Genomic DNA, 14,292 nt, shown 5'->3' on the forward strand with positions numbered 1-14,292 from the left:
CGAGTCACGACGAGGGGCAAGTTTTGGTTTCCAAGGGTGTTTTTATTCCTCTTCAACGTCTCTCCCATACAGAGCCGCCTTTTTCACATGTCCGCACGTCACTTTCCTCTCTTTTCATCTGATCGCGGTGGTGCCTTTACGGGCAGTCGGAGAAATCAACGCCAACAAAAAAAATACATCCAGCCTAGTTAAGACCATACCAAAGACTATAAAAATGGGACCCATTGCCTCCCTGCGTGTGTGACGATCATTGGGACTTAAAAAAAAAAAAAAGAAAAAAAAAAAAAAAAAAAAAAATTGGGTGCGTATTATACATGGGTACAGGCTTTTTTCCAGCATCAACATGCCATTGTTAGGGTGCGTATTATACATGGGGGCGTATTATACACGGAAGAAAACGGTATATGGTTTAATATACACTCATTGATACACAAAAAATGTACCGTATTTTTCGGACTATAAGTTGCGGTTTCTTTCATAGTTTGGGTAGGGGGCGACTTATACCCAGGAGCGACTTATATGTGAAAATTTTTACAAATTTTTACTTGACCATTAACACATTACTTGATTACATTAGTATAGTTGATCACTTCACATGTTATTTTCATTTTAAACCGCATGAGGGCGCACTATGGCTGTGGAATAATTGGAGCCTCACTGACAATGCGTTCCATTCACTGACTTCCGGAGTCAGGAGATTTAATGATTTGGAGTGACACAGATTGTTCGATAAACTTGTTATTTATGTTATGGTTATTTGAGATATAGTTTATTTAGAGTAGCAATGTGTATGTTGATAGACTTCAGTAGTTTCTGATTGTCTAGCGAGGCCGTGAAGGCAGCAGGGGGGGGAGACGGGAAGTGCGATCCAGAGCGCTTGCGTGTGTTGGCTCATATGTTGCGCTCTTGTTTTGTGAAATAAAGAGCCGGTTACCGAACCCATGTCTTGCCTGGTACTTTGGTAACGCTACAATATAATTATATACGTAGATCTGTGGAAGAATTGGAGCCGCAATTGATGACGAGGCTGACGACGAGGCTGACGACGAGGCTGACGACGAGGCTGACGTCAGCGGCGCACGTAAGTCCGGAATCAACAGCTGTTTTTTTGGGGGGGTTTTTTTTACACAGAGGATGAATATTCCAATGGATTTAATGATTTGGAGTGACACGGATGGTTCGTTAAAATTTTTGTTTATATTACATTTATTTGATAGATCTAGTCAGCAGCGCACGTAGTTCCGGCGTCAACAGCCCTGTTTTTTGTTTTTTTTAATTGACACAGAGGATGAATATTCCGATGGATTTAATGATTTAGAATGTCACGGATGGTTTGTTAAAATTGTTCTTTAAATTACATTTATTTGATATATCTAGTCTGACGTCAGCGGCGGACGTAGTTGCTTCCGGCGTCAACAGCAGTGTTTTTTTTTTTTAAGTGACACAAGACGAAGATTCCAATGGATTAAAGATTTGGAGTGACACGGATGGTTTGATGAAATTGTTGTTTATATTACTGTTATTTGATATATAGTTTAAACATTGTTATATGGGCCTGTGTAATAATTTGAACTGCAGCTGAAGACGAGTCCGACGTCAGCGGTGCATCGCACACGCAGCGTTGTTTACAGAAAGGACGACGAATTCGATCGATGGATTTAATGATTTGGAGTGACACAGATGGTTTGATAAACGTGTTATTTATGTTATAGTTATTTGAATAACTGTTAATGTTACATCAGGCCCGTTCCCAGCTCCTCGTGTTTATGTCACTTTAGCATACCGTATCGTTAGCCTGTTGTTGCTGGTTCATGTCTGTTCTCGGTGTTGGATTTTGTCAAATGAATTTCCCCCAAAATGCAACTTAAACTCCGGTGCGACTTATGTTTTTTTCCTCTATATTGTGCATTTTATGGTTGATGCGACTTGTACTCCAGAGCGACTTTTCATCCGAAAAATACGGTATATATGATAAAAATGAAAGGGTGACATTAATTTGCTGATTTTTACATATCGCGGGTGGTCTTGGAACCAATTATCCGCGATAAACGAGGGATTACTGTACTTTGATTATTTAATAGTCTAACTCCTCTCAATACTGCAACCAGGGCTGTGGACTCGGACTCGGACTCGGGGACTCGGACTCGGTCAGACTCGGTCGGACTCTGTCATTTTTGCCGGACTCGGACTCGGTGCTGATTTTGACCGAGTCTACCGAGTCCGACAATAAAAAAAAATACGCTCTTTGGCTGGTTTCATGCGGCTCTTTTACGTTCATATCAACATTTGTGTTTATTTTTCGTGCGTATTTGCTTCGCTTGAGTTCAATATGGTTTTTGGTCAAACGCGCATGCGCGTGAGGGGAAATCCCGCAAAGGAGGAGGGACAAACAGAGCGATTGGTTTTGCTGGCTTTTTAATGAATGAATTTTTAACAGAGTTAAAGTTGTTTTTTGTTGAACGCTATGGCAAGCCATTCTGCCTGATATGTCGGACGTCATTGGCGCATTTAAAAGCTTCAAATGGTCAGCGCCACTTCAGCTCACTTCATGCCAATATCGATAAGGACTTTGCAAAAGGGACTGAATTTCACAAGCACAAGTTTGGAGACTTTGAAAAGTCAGGCAGAAAAATAGGTACAGTTTTTCCAAAAAATTACGAAGCACTCAGAGACTGTCACTCTTGCATTGTTTCAACTGGCTTGGAACATTGCACGGGCTAAAAAGCCATACAATGAAGTGGAGTTCGTTAAAATATGCCTCAGTGACGTTATTGAATTTTATTTTCATCATGCTGCTGAGAATGCGCGTAGGAATACTGTCCACAGCCCTGCTTGCTTGTTATGAAGACAAATTTAGTTGTTGCGTGCGCGCCCGCGCCTGCCTGCCTGCGTGCGTGCACGTACAAGACCCACAATGCCCCGCGCGTAGCCAAGATGGAAGAACCCGGGAGTAGCGAGAGAACAATGTTTTGCCTCTAGATTTGGGGGGGAAACGGAGCGTAAGTTACGATCAATGCGGTGGAGAAAACCCTCGCACGGGGAGAACATACAAACCACACAGGAAGGCCGGAGCCGGAATCAAACTGTGAGGCGGACTTGCTAACCAGCTCCTCACCATGCCGCCCTAATAGTAATGATCACATTTTTATTTTTATTTACCTCCTAAATTGTATCTCGGTAGTGTGCACATGGGCTGGAGTAAATTAAAAAAGCGTTTTATCAGCAGAAATTGCGAGAAGGGTTTTCAAGAATTCACACAATGATTGATTATATAGAAACTATACAGTACTGGAGGCGTACTAGTGGATGTTTGGGAGGTGTTGGGTGGAGGCACTCAAGAGTTGAGGGAGGTTTGTGGCAGTGGCCCGGCAGATATCAAAACTGATAAGAAAAATCCTTCATCCAACGTAATCGAATTTAACAGTATTCAACAGCATTCATTCAGCATGTGCAAGTCACACTCACTACTCATATAACACATTCATAGCAATTATCTTCCATATGGGAGGCAGACTGTGTGTGTGTGTGTACCTCGAGAGCAGTCAGGCCCCAGAAATCCTGGAAAACAATGGCATATTCCTGAGAGACAATCTCCGTTTCCATGACAATTCTGGGGACACTCCATAATCGACTCTGATGTAGATAGAAGCAAAGAGGTAGTACAAGGGTGCAAGTTAATTGGGTAGGCAGTATATGGAACTACAGTATATATTGTGTGAAGTAAAACACACATTGGAAGAGCTGTCTGCTACGGTTGCTAGAGTTACAGCTAGTCAGTCCAATCAACAGTTTCTAACATCCAATTATGCTGCTTCCTTGCTCGTTCTCTGCATCACACACACCATTTTGTCTCTGCTGTGTGACACACAAAACCCTCATGTTTTATCAAATATATTGATATGAATTTTTGTCTTTAAATTACGAGATCCGAACTACTTTTTTGCGCCACTGATGGTTTAAGTATTTTTTTCTTTTTAAGTACCTTTTTCCATACCTTACTATTTATTATGAAGCATGAGAGTACCTCCAGCAAAGACTTACCGATGAAGATAGTATTGTAAGACACTTGTTCTATATTGCGCCCATCATTGTAAAATGCCAGATGCCAAATGCCTGTGTCCAGGTACTGGATGAAGCCAGCCTCGTGTGTGTAAACTGATCGTCTGTGACGGATCTCTCCTCCAGGGTCCTTTTCAAAACTTCCAAGTGAGTGTACGAGTGTCGTTTCTGTGTCACTCAAGGATCGCTTGTCTTTGGAAATTAGTCGACTTCCATCAAGCAGCTCCACAAAGTCATACTGGAAGATAAGCATGCATTTCATTTCATTTTTCATTTCCCTAAATTTATAAGCAGTTTAGTCCAATAAAAAAAAAACATCAATGTATGAAAACAACAGTTTTTTGGGGGCTCAAAGGAGTAGGTAAACATTCATAGAACTTATAGAGATTGCAAAGTGAACATTTTCTTGGGTAACACTTTCTTTACAGAGAAACATCAGATTGACAGGTACACCAAAACAATAGGAAAAGAGTTAAGATAACATTAGGGTATTTCTTGTTCATACAAAAATCTAATTTACCATTGATAAATAACTACTTACTCCTTTTGTTTAAAGTCGTCCAACAGTAAAATGAATATTGATAGTTACCATTAGACACATAGCTTTAGTTTATAGTCGTACAAAAATAAATACCTATGAATCCATACGCACCTAACCTTTCGTTTATAGTCATACAGAAATAAATATATTTGAATCTATGGCTCTATTAGTTGTATAAATACATTTGAATCTACGTATAGGCTCCGAGTCTTTCGTGTATAGTCATGCCAAAAGACAAATACATTTGAATTTATAGGCTCCGAGACTTTCGTTCATAGTCATACAGACATAAAATACATTTGTATCGATAGGCACCCAGCCTTTTGTTTATAGTCGTACAAAAAGAAAAACATACTTGAATCTATAGGCTCTCTGAGTTTATAGTCACGCAAAAAAAAGAAAATGAATCTATAGGCTCCTAGCCTTTTGTTTATAGTCGTGCAAAAATAAAGTAAATTTGGATCAATACAATAGACTCCTAGCCTTTTGTTTGTAGTACTTTTCAAGTGGCATGGTGGTACAAGATGGTGTAAAATTGGGTATCGAATTTGGCCCAGGCACATTGGCTATCCCAAAACATGTAGTAGTTCCAACATTTCACCAGGAGATGGTGTTAAAGCTTGACATAGGGGTGACCTGATGGAAACTAACAAATCTAATAAATTAAATTGTTAGCAATTGGGAGGACACGACCTATTCAAACACGTAGCAACGCACAATTTTGGAATGCCATAATGCCATAATTTTAAGATGTAACAGCTTGAGCAATATCAATATATATATGTTTAAGTTAGAAGAACCCATTATTATGGTTATGTATGATTGTGTGTTAAGATTGATTTTTATTAGACAAGATCTACCATTTTTTCCCATGTATAATGCGCAAAATTTAACTAATTTATTGTCCTAAAATCTTGGGTGCGTATTATACACGGGTACAACAATTTTTGAAGAAAATCTCCCTCGAAATAAAACTTGAAATCACCTTTCTTCTTGTTTGTTGTCAATCGTGCATCGCATTCAGCCATCCTGCCCAACACACTTAGTCAGTCAAAGCTTTCGTCATGATGGCGCCGCGGATGGCAGCCACGGTGAGTCGCTCTCTGTTTATTTGTCTTATTTTGTGTGTTTTCTGTGTCCTCTGCTGTCCATCCCGGATCACTTTTACTAGAGAAGCGCTGTTAAACATCGGACAGTCTTCTTCTGGTATTTTCTCTCCTGTTCTCTTCGATTCAGACTGTTTGTCGGAGATTCTAGCCGGAGCGGCGGTGCTGTACAAGCTAGCACGACGACGGCGGCGCGGAAAACGAGCGGGAGCACTCGTAAGGCTGAGGCAGAGAGGGTTCCGTTCTGCCCTACCGTCAATTCATCTGGCGAATGTCCGCTCCCTGGCGAACAAGATGGACGAACTGCTGCTCCTCACTTCAAGGAACACGGACTTCAGCAGATCCGCCGCGCTGTGCTTTGTGGAAACGTGGCTAAGCGAACGAACGCCCCACCACGCCGTGGAGCTAGCGGGCTTCAGGCTAACGCGAGCAGATCGCAGCGCGGAGCTCTCCGGAAAATCAAAGGGAGGTGGTCTCTGTTTCTACATTAATGAACGTTGGTGTACTGATGTCACGGTGTTGAAAGAGTTTTGCAGCCCTCTCCTAGAAACACTTTTCATAAACTGCCGGCCGTTCTATTCACCACGGGAGTTCTCCTCGATCGTCATGGCGGCTGTTTACATCCCACCACACGCACGTGCGAGTGAAGCCACGCAGATGCTGGCTGACCAGGTAACAGACATGGAGAAACTTCTACCAAACTCACTAATCATTGTTCTGGGTGATCTTAACAGGGCGAACCTCGCACACGAACTCCCCAGATACAAACAGCACGTAACGTGTCCCACCAGAGGGGCACAGACTCTGGACCACTGCTACACCGTGATCAAGGATGCATACCACTCTGCGGCTCGTGCAGCTTTAGGACTCTCGGACCACTGTCTAGTTCATCTGATCGCGGCCTACAGGCAGAAACTAAAAACTTCTAAGCCTGTGGTGAGGACTGTGAGGAAGTGGACAGTGGAGTCAAGGCAGGACCTCCAAGCCTGCTTTGACTGCACCGATTGGGGAGCTTTCGAAGCTGCAACTTCAGACTTGCATGAACTCACTGACACTGTCACATCATACATCAGTTTTTGTGAGGATCTGTGTGTGCAGACTAAGACCTTCTGCACGTACAACAACGACAAACCTTGGTTTACACCGAACCTCAGGAGGTTGCGCAAAGTCAAGGAGGAGGCCTTCAGGAGCGGCGACCGCGACCTGTTCAGGCAGACCAGAAACACACTGAACCGAGAGGTCAGGAAAGCCAAGAGGTGTTACGGGGAGAACCTGAAGAGACACCTCTCTGCCAATCCTGATCCCTCAACAGTGTGGAAAGGTCTGCAGAGCATCACGGGCTACAAGAAACGAACCCCCCGTCCTGTGGAGAGCCCAAGGCTTGCTAACCAGCTGAATAAGTTCTACTGCAGGTTTGATCGGTCCTCCCACACAACGGGACTTCCTGCAGCACAATCTACATACTCACCTCTCCCCACAACTGCTCTGTCCACACCTCTATCATCGTTGTCACCCACTCTCTCTCTTGCAGAGGCCGCGCCCGCACTCCAGGTCCGCGAGGAGGAAGTGCGCCAGATGTTCCGGAGACAAAAGACCAGGAAGGCACCGGGCCCAGACGGCGTGTCACCTTCCTGCTTGAAAGTCTGCGCTGAACAGCTGGCGCCCACCTTTGCACGGATCTTCAACCGTTCTCTGGAGCTGTGTGAGGTGCCCTCGTGCTTCAAGAGCTCCACCATCGTTCCAGTGGCCAAGAAGCCCGCCATCACAGGTTTGAATGACTATAGACCCGTCGCACTGACATCTGTGGTCATGAAATCTTTCGAGAGGTTAGTGCTGAACCACCTGAAGGAGGTCACGGGCCCCCTGCTTGACCCCCTCCAGTTTGCCTACCGGGCAAACAGGTCAGTGGATGATGCGGTCAACATGGGACTGCACTACATCCTGCACCACCTGGACACTCCAGGAACGTACGCCAGGATCCTGTTCGTGGACTTCAGCTCGGCGTTCAACACCATCGCTCCTGACATCCTCCAACAGAAGCTCATCCAGCTTGCGGTGCCTGCCCCCACCTGTCAGTGGATCACCAGCTTCCTGACCAACAGGAGACAGCGTGTGAGGCTGGGGGGCATCACATCTGACACCCGGACCACCAATACTGGAGCCCCTCAGGGGTGCGTCCTCTCCCCACTGCTCTTCTCTCTCTACACCAACGATTTCTCCTCAGATGACTCTCCTGTGAAGCTCCTGAAGTATGCAGACGACACCACTCTCATCGGACTGATCCAGGACGGTGATGAGACTGCGTACAGACAGGAGGTGGAGCGGCTGGTCCACTGGTGCAACCAAAACCATCTGGAGCTGAACCCGCTCAAGACCGTGGAGATGACAGTGGATTTCAGGCGAGACCCTTCACCACTTTTACCCCTCACTATCCGCAGTAATACTATTCTCTCCACAGACACCTTCAAGTTCCTGGGAACCACAATCTCTCGGGACCTGAAATGGACCGGCCACATAGACTCTGTCCGGAAGAAGGCCCAGCAGAGGCTGTACTTCCTGAGACAGCTCAAGAAGTTCAACCTGCCGCGAGAGCTTCTGAAGACCTTCTACACTGCCATCATCCAGTCTGTCCTCTGCACCTCCATCACTGTCTGGTTTGGATCAGCCTCCAAACAAGACAAGCACAGACTGCAACGGACAATCAGGACTGCAGAAAAGATCATTGGAATCAACCTCCCTTCTATCCAAGACTTGTACCTGTCCAGGACCAGGAAACGTGCAAGGAACATCTCTACAGACCCTTCTCACCCAGGTTGCAGTCTGTTTGAACTACTCCCCTCCGGACGGCGTTATAGAGCTCGGTACGCCAAAACCAGCAGACACCGAGACAGCTTCTTCCCCCAGGCTGTTGCTCTGATGAACTCACACCACTCATAGAGTCTCAGAGGCATTACTGTGCAATAACATCCTGCTCTTCACACCTTTTGAATTTGTCTACACTGTTTTTGCCATTATTCACATGTCCTGAGTGTTGTTAGTCACCTATATGTTGAACAGAGGGTGTGTTTTACCGAAGTCAAATTCCTTGTTTGGCACGCTCAAACATGGCGAATAAAAACTCTTGAATCTTGAATCTTGAAAATTCATAATTGACGACACATCGTTTGATACGATGATGCAATCCTCGATGGTGTGTTATTGTCAAATATTGTTTGTTTTTTAATCTCCATCGCAGACCGGATATCATACGGAGGCCGCCATGACAGTATGCGCAGAACGGATGCGCAAGACACGTCAGTCGCGCATCGCATTCAGCCATCCTGCCCAACACACTTAGTCAGTAAAATTCATAATTGACGACACATCGTTTGATGCGATGGTGCAATCCTTGATGGTGTGTTATTGTCAAATATTGTTTGTTTTTTAATCTCCATCGCAAACCGGATATCATACGGAGGCCGCCATTACAGATGCGCAGAACGGATGCGCAAGACACGTCAGCTATATAAAGAGCGAGACTTCAGTTCTCTACCTAAATGCGTATTACAGGTAATATTTTATTTCACAACACTTTGCCTTGTTCCTTTCCTCTCTGCTGTTCACTTCAAACACGCTCCATACGAACACAATGCTCTCGAATCAGACGCTTGCTCGATCACCTGCTCGTTTGCTGTCACAATGTACCCTACACAAATCCGAAACATTTCTCCGCTATCGAGTTTGCTAGCGCATGCGCAGTGATACTGACCGGCAGAATAACATCCGGTTGTTCCCAAAGATGATCTTTTTTCTGAAATAATTTTACGTTTACGGACTTAAGTAGGAGTCAAAATTTGGGTGCGTATTATACATGGGTACAGGTTTTTTTCCATCATCGACATGCCATTTTTAGGGTGCGTGTTATACATGGGGGCGCATTATACATGAAAAGAACGGTATGTTATTAATGTTGCAATGTTTTGTCCAACCTGGATTTAACATTGGTGTTCCATCCATACCTGAATGTATTAAGTTGAGAGGAGACATCAAGGGCTAAAAGTGAAAGAACGAGCAAAACAGGAAACAGCTGCATCCGGTGGCTTACTGCAGTCATGTGCAGTGGTTGCTGCTTTAAGCAAGGTTGCCAAGACAACCAGTGGTGCAGGGACTCTGACCTTTCACCTACATATTCCGATGAGGTAATGCCAGAAGCCTATAAATATGTTGCCCGGACACAGAGCGGGGCGCTTCTTCCTAGTCAGGGCGATGGCCGTGACGCTGCCCGGAGTAAAAGAACGCTACTTCACTGGTTCTTCTATATCAAACAAATTATTTTAGGTGTATTTACCTGACATGTTTCGGCGGGTTCTTCCGCCTTCATCTGAGTGTCACTGATGTGGTTGTGACGCGTCTATCAGCTGATGGATGAAGGCGTGGCTCACCTGTCAGATTTGACAGGTGAGTCACGCCCTCTGCTGTCAGTTCACCTCTCCAAAACTAAAAGAACGCTGTTTAGACCAAGACGGATTTTTCATTCTTTTTGAGATTGAACCAAAATCTACTAAGATGAATTTCCAGAGTCTTCGAATTGGACTTTGTCAAATTTTAAGCTTCGAGGAAGGCAGAGGAGACAGCCGCTCCAGGCAGAAAGGGAAAGACACCTATTTTACTTTTTTGGCTACGCTCCTCACGGCCAGACCTTTCCTCTTTTTTAAACAGAATTCGGATTTTGGAACAAAGGAGAGCCGGTCACTCGACTTGTTCAACCAAATAGGATTTTAGACCTTTAGTCTCCTCTTTTGTTCTGAGTGGGTGAGTGTTGTTGGTTTTTTTCGACTTGTAATTCTTTATCTTGCTTATTCATTAAATCCCTTCTTAATTCTTAATTTGGTTATCGATTATTTCGTATTAACGATGTTGAGCATGGTTTTATATGCAGTAATTAGAACTTTAAAATGTCTTTATTTCCCTATCATCGTCATTCTTTAAATCCGTTCAATTCTTTTTAAAGTGAAGACAGCTTTAATCCTTAACATCAGGAATTGTCAGATCTGGTTCGAAGTAGTTATCTTGAGCAAAGCTAGGGCGAGTGCGCTCTAGTAAATTAACGAATCCTTGAGGTCTTAACAAAGACATCTAAAAATATCCGTAACATAACAAAAGCCTCAAACAACAGAAGGGAGCCATCATTATGGCGCGGTTATTCTGACGACTTGCCTCGAATTTGAGTTACTCGGCACGCGCGTCGTTTGACTTGAGAGGGATTGGCGTCATAAAGAGAATATATTGATTCTTTTAGAATTAATTTAACTCGGGTGGTCAGAGACGGACGACTCCCTTCACCCCGGCTTATCGAACCCTTTAATGGGAAGCAGGTCACTTTGATAAATAGTGCAGGTTTGACAGCGTGCAAAAATAAAGTTATCAATTCAAATATTTACATTAGGCATTTTCATGTATAGTCGTACAAAAATAACATGCCTTTGAAATATTTACATTCAACTCCTGGCCGTTTGTAGTCGTGTATAGAGTTTAAGTTATTTTTAAATGATGAAATTGGACTCAAAGTATTTGTTCGGGGAATGGACTAACGTTGTTTTTTGTTAGACCCCAATTATGTAATAGTGACGCAGTGACTTCTGCTTATAACTGTATTCAAAAAGTTGGAGGGAAGAAGTGTCTTTAATTTCCTCATCAAGATTGTTCCATAAATCGACTCTGCACCTAGTGATAAAAAAATTCTCAGTGGTTGTCCAAAAACCATGTTATTGAAAATCATTATTACCGCAAAGCTTAAATTTTACTTATTTACTAGAAAATAAAGCCTGTATGTTTCTGGGTAGCAAATTGTGTTTAGCCTTATACGTGATTTGTAACGTTCTAGATTTGATCAAATCTTCGAATTTTAATGCTCCAGATTAGAGGACTAATGGATTAGTATGGTCCCTGTAGCCTACCTTGTGAATAACGCAGAGGGCCCTTTTTTTGCAATATGATAAGAGATTGTAAATTGGTTCTATAAGTGTTCCCCCTTATTTCCAAACAATATGTCAAATAAGTCAGCATTAGTGCACTATAAAGAGTGAATAAAGTTTTATAATTTAGTATGTACTTAAATTTATTCATAATGGAAATGGATTTAGCTATCTTGTTTGGAATGTTTTCTATCTGGGGTTTCCAAGACGCCGTAAGGTCAAGTACAACTCAGAGAAAACATTTGTTAACATGCTCTAAACTCGTTATCAATTTTTCCTTCAACTTAATTTATTCGTTTATTCATTTGTTACCAAATATCCAAGACTTATTTTTTTAGGTTGAGATAATTTGTTCTCGTCAAACCAGGCCTTTAGTTGTTCCATTTCCGCAGTTACATCAACCAGCAATTTTTTCAAATCCTTTCCACAGCATAGTATATGTGTGTCATCAGCAAATAGAACCAATTTAAATATTTTTGATATATCACATATGTCATTAATATACAATAGAAACAAAAGTGGACCCAAAATCGATCCTCGTGGGACACCAAAAGTGGACTGAAGGTTGGAACGGTGCTCCTCAATTTGCACAAACTGCTGTCTATCTGAAAGGTATGATTTTTGCCACTCAAGGGGTTTACCTCTTCTTCCAAAATAGTAGTCTATAAATGAGAATATTATGATATATGGGATCAAAGGCTTTTTTTAACTATATGAAGACTGCCATAGAGTATAGTTTGTTGTATATATTATTGTATATATTCTATAACGTTTGTGATTTCTTCCACCAGATCTATTAATGCCAGCAAAGTTGATGAGTTTTCTCTGAAGCCGTATTGGCTGTCATTCAATATTTGGAACTTATTAATGGAATTATCCAAATGATCTGCAAACAATTTTTCAAGTGTTTTAGACAGTTTGGGCAGCAAAGATAGGCCTATAGTTTGAAAATTGTTGTCTGTCTCCATCTTTGAAAATTGGAATGACTTTGGCCGTTTTCATTTTGGTTGGGAATCTCCCTGACTCGAAGGAGAGATTACATAAATAGTTTATTGGTTTTAAAACATCAATAATAACATTATTTATTGTCATATTCAGCCCATTACAGTCTAAGTTTCAGACGTGTTCTAAAATGTCATTCTCGTCAATAGGTCTGAGAAAGATAGACTTTGTAAGTTTGGGATCATAGACCGTAGTTGCAGAGCTTTTTTTTTTTAATTCAATGTTTTACCAAGTAAGCCAATAGAGAACACTTTCTCATTTACAATGGCGACCTGGAGGCAAGGTGTGTGAAGTGTTTTGCCCAAGGACACAACGACATATGACTGTGACAGAGCTAGGATCGAACCGCCAACCCTCCGGTTACTAAATGACCCACTCTACTGCCAGAGCCACAGCCGCCACTTTTTGCCAGGTTTGGACCTACATTGACAATCATTGAAACCATTTACAACTCACTTTCAACTTGGTGAACTGCAAACCAACATTCTTTGAGAAGCGCTGCAAAGCACAGCATTTTTTTACTAACTAGACCAGGGGTGTCCAAACGTTTTGCAAGGAGGGTCAGATTTAATAAAGTGAAGGGGCCCGGGGGCCAATAGTTTTTTCAGACATTTTTTAACTACAAAAATTTCATGCAAATACACACTGTTATAAAACAAATGTCATTGTCACAATTGTCTTTATTTTTCAAATGACAAAATAACCAAATATAAGCCATTCAGGCAGATGTGAACAACTCTAAAAACACAAATTCTGCCTTTCATTCATATCTGAAGAGTCAGATAACATTGAACAAACTGTTTGAAATACCTTACATTTACATGAGTTTAAAATTATTTTTGCCTCATGAACATTTTAAACAGGAGTTATAAGTAATGCAAATTTGTCTGTTATTATTAAAACTTAAAACAAGTGAGTTTTGCTCTTGTCATTTACAATATCTTTCAGAAAGTAATAGTTTGTGTCATGTCTACAGGTTTATAACATCAACAGTATTAACATGGCCACTTCGTAATATTTAATATTAAGTAATATTTAATTTTTTATTTAATTTTGACTCACAGCCCTGCGTGAAGAATCGCTGTTGTGATGCCATTTCAGCTTGGAGCTGCTTCACTTTATCAGCGCGGTTACTCCCTGTTAGCTTGTCGCACGTATGTGTCAGCATGTTTAGTCTACTAGTGTCTCTTTAGGTTGAAACCCTTAAACAAGGCAACCGTCTCTTTAGAAATTAGACAAACACAATTGCCTTGATTTTCAGCGAAGAAGTATTGTAATTCCCATTTCTCTTGAAAGCGACGGCCTCAATGTCAACTGTCCTCGTTTTCTTTGCAGTCGCCATGGCAGAAATGAGCGGCGAGGGGTGGTGCTGCTACCCTTTGGTAATAGGAGGAATTACAGGTTCAAGTTTCATTTTTTTTTTTATATTCAGTTTGACAGTGCAGGCGGTCCATAAATACCGTTTTTTTTCATGTATAATGCGCACAATTTAACTAATTTATTGTCCTAAAATCTGGGGTGCGCATTATACTATATATACTGTGCGTCTACATCCGTGACGAATGGTGCCGGGACTTTGTTGTGGGATGCCAGCACTGCTCGCCACTGGCGAAGTTTGTGATCTCCAGGC

General features: G+C 42.3%; 1 protein-coding gene across 17 annotated transcripts in view; it reads right to left on the minus strand.

Annotated features, from left to right (window-relative positions):
• The window catches only part of tenm3 (teneurin transmembrane protein 3), a 408,252-nt gene that overhangs the window by 147,350 nt on the left and 246,610 nt on the right, over positions 1–14,292 (minus strand). For all 17 annotated transcript variants that reach the window (XM_037253940.1, XM_037253950.1, XM_037254006.1 and 14 more), the window contains 2 exons: positions 4,042–4,297; positions 3,532–3,633 (listed from right to left, as the gene is read on the minus strand). In XM_037253940.1, coding sequence (XP_037109835.1) covers positions 3,532–3,633; positions 4,042–4,297 — 358 coding nt within the window. The remainder of the gene's footprint in view (positions 1–3,531; positions 3,634–4,041; positions 4,298–14,292) is intronic.

This window comes from Syngnathus acus, chromosome 1, assembly GCF_901709675.1.
Source record: "Syngnathus acus chromosome 1, fSynAcu1.2, whole genome shotgun sequence".
NCBI lineage: Eukaryota > Metazoa > Chordata > Actinopteri > Syngnathiformes > Syngnathidae > Syngnathus > Syngnathus acus.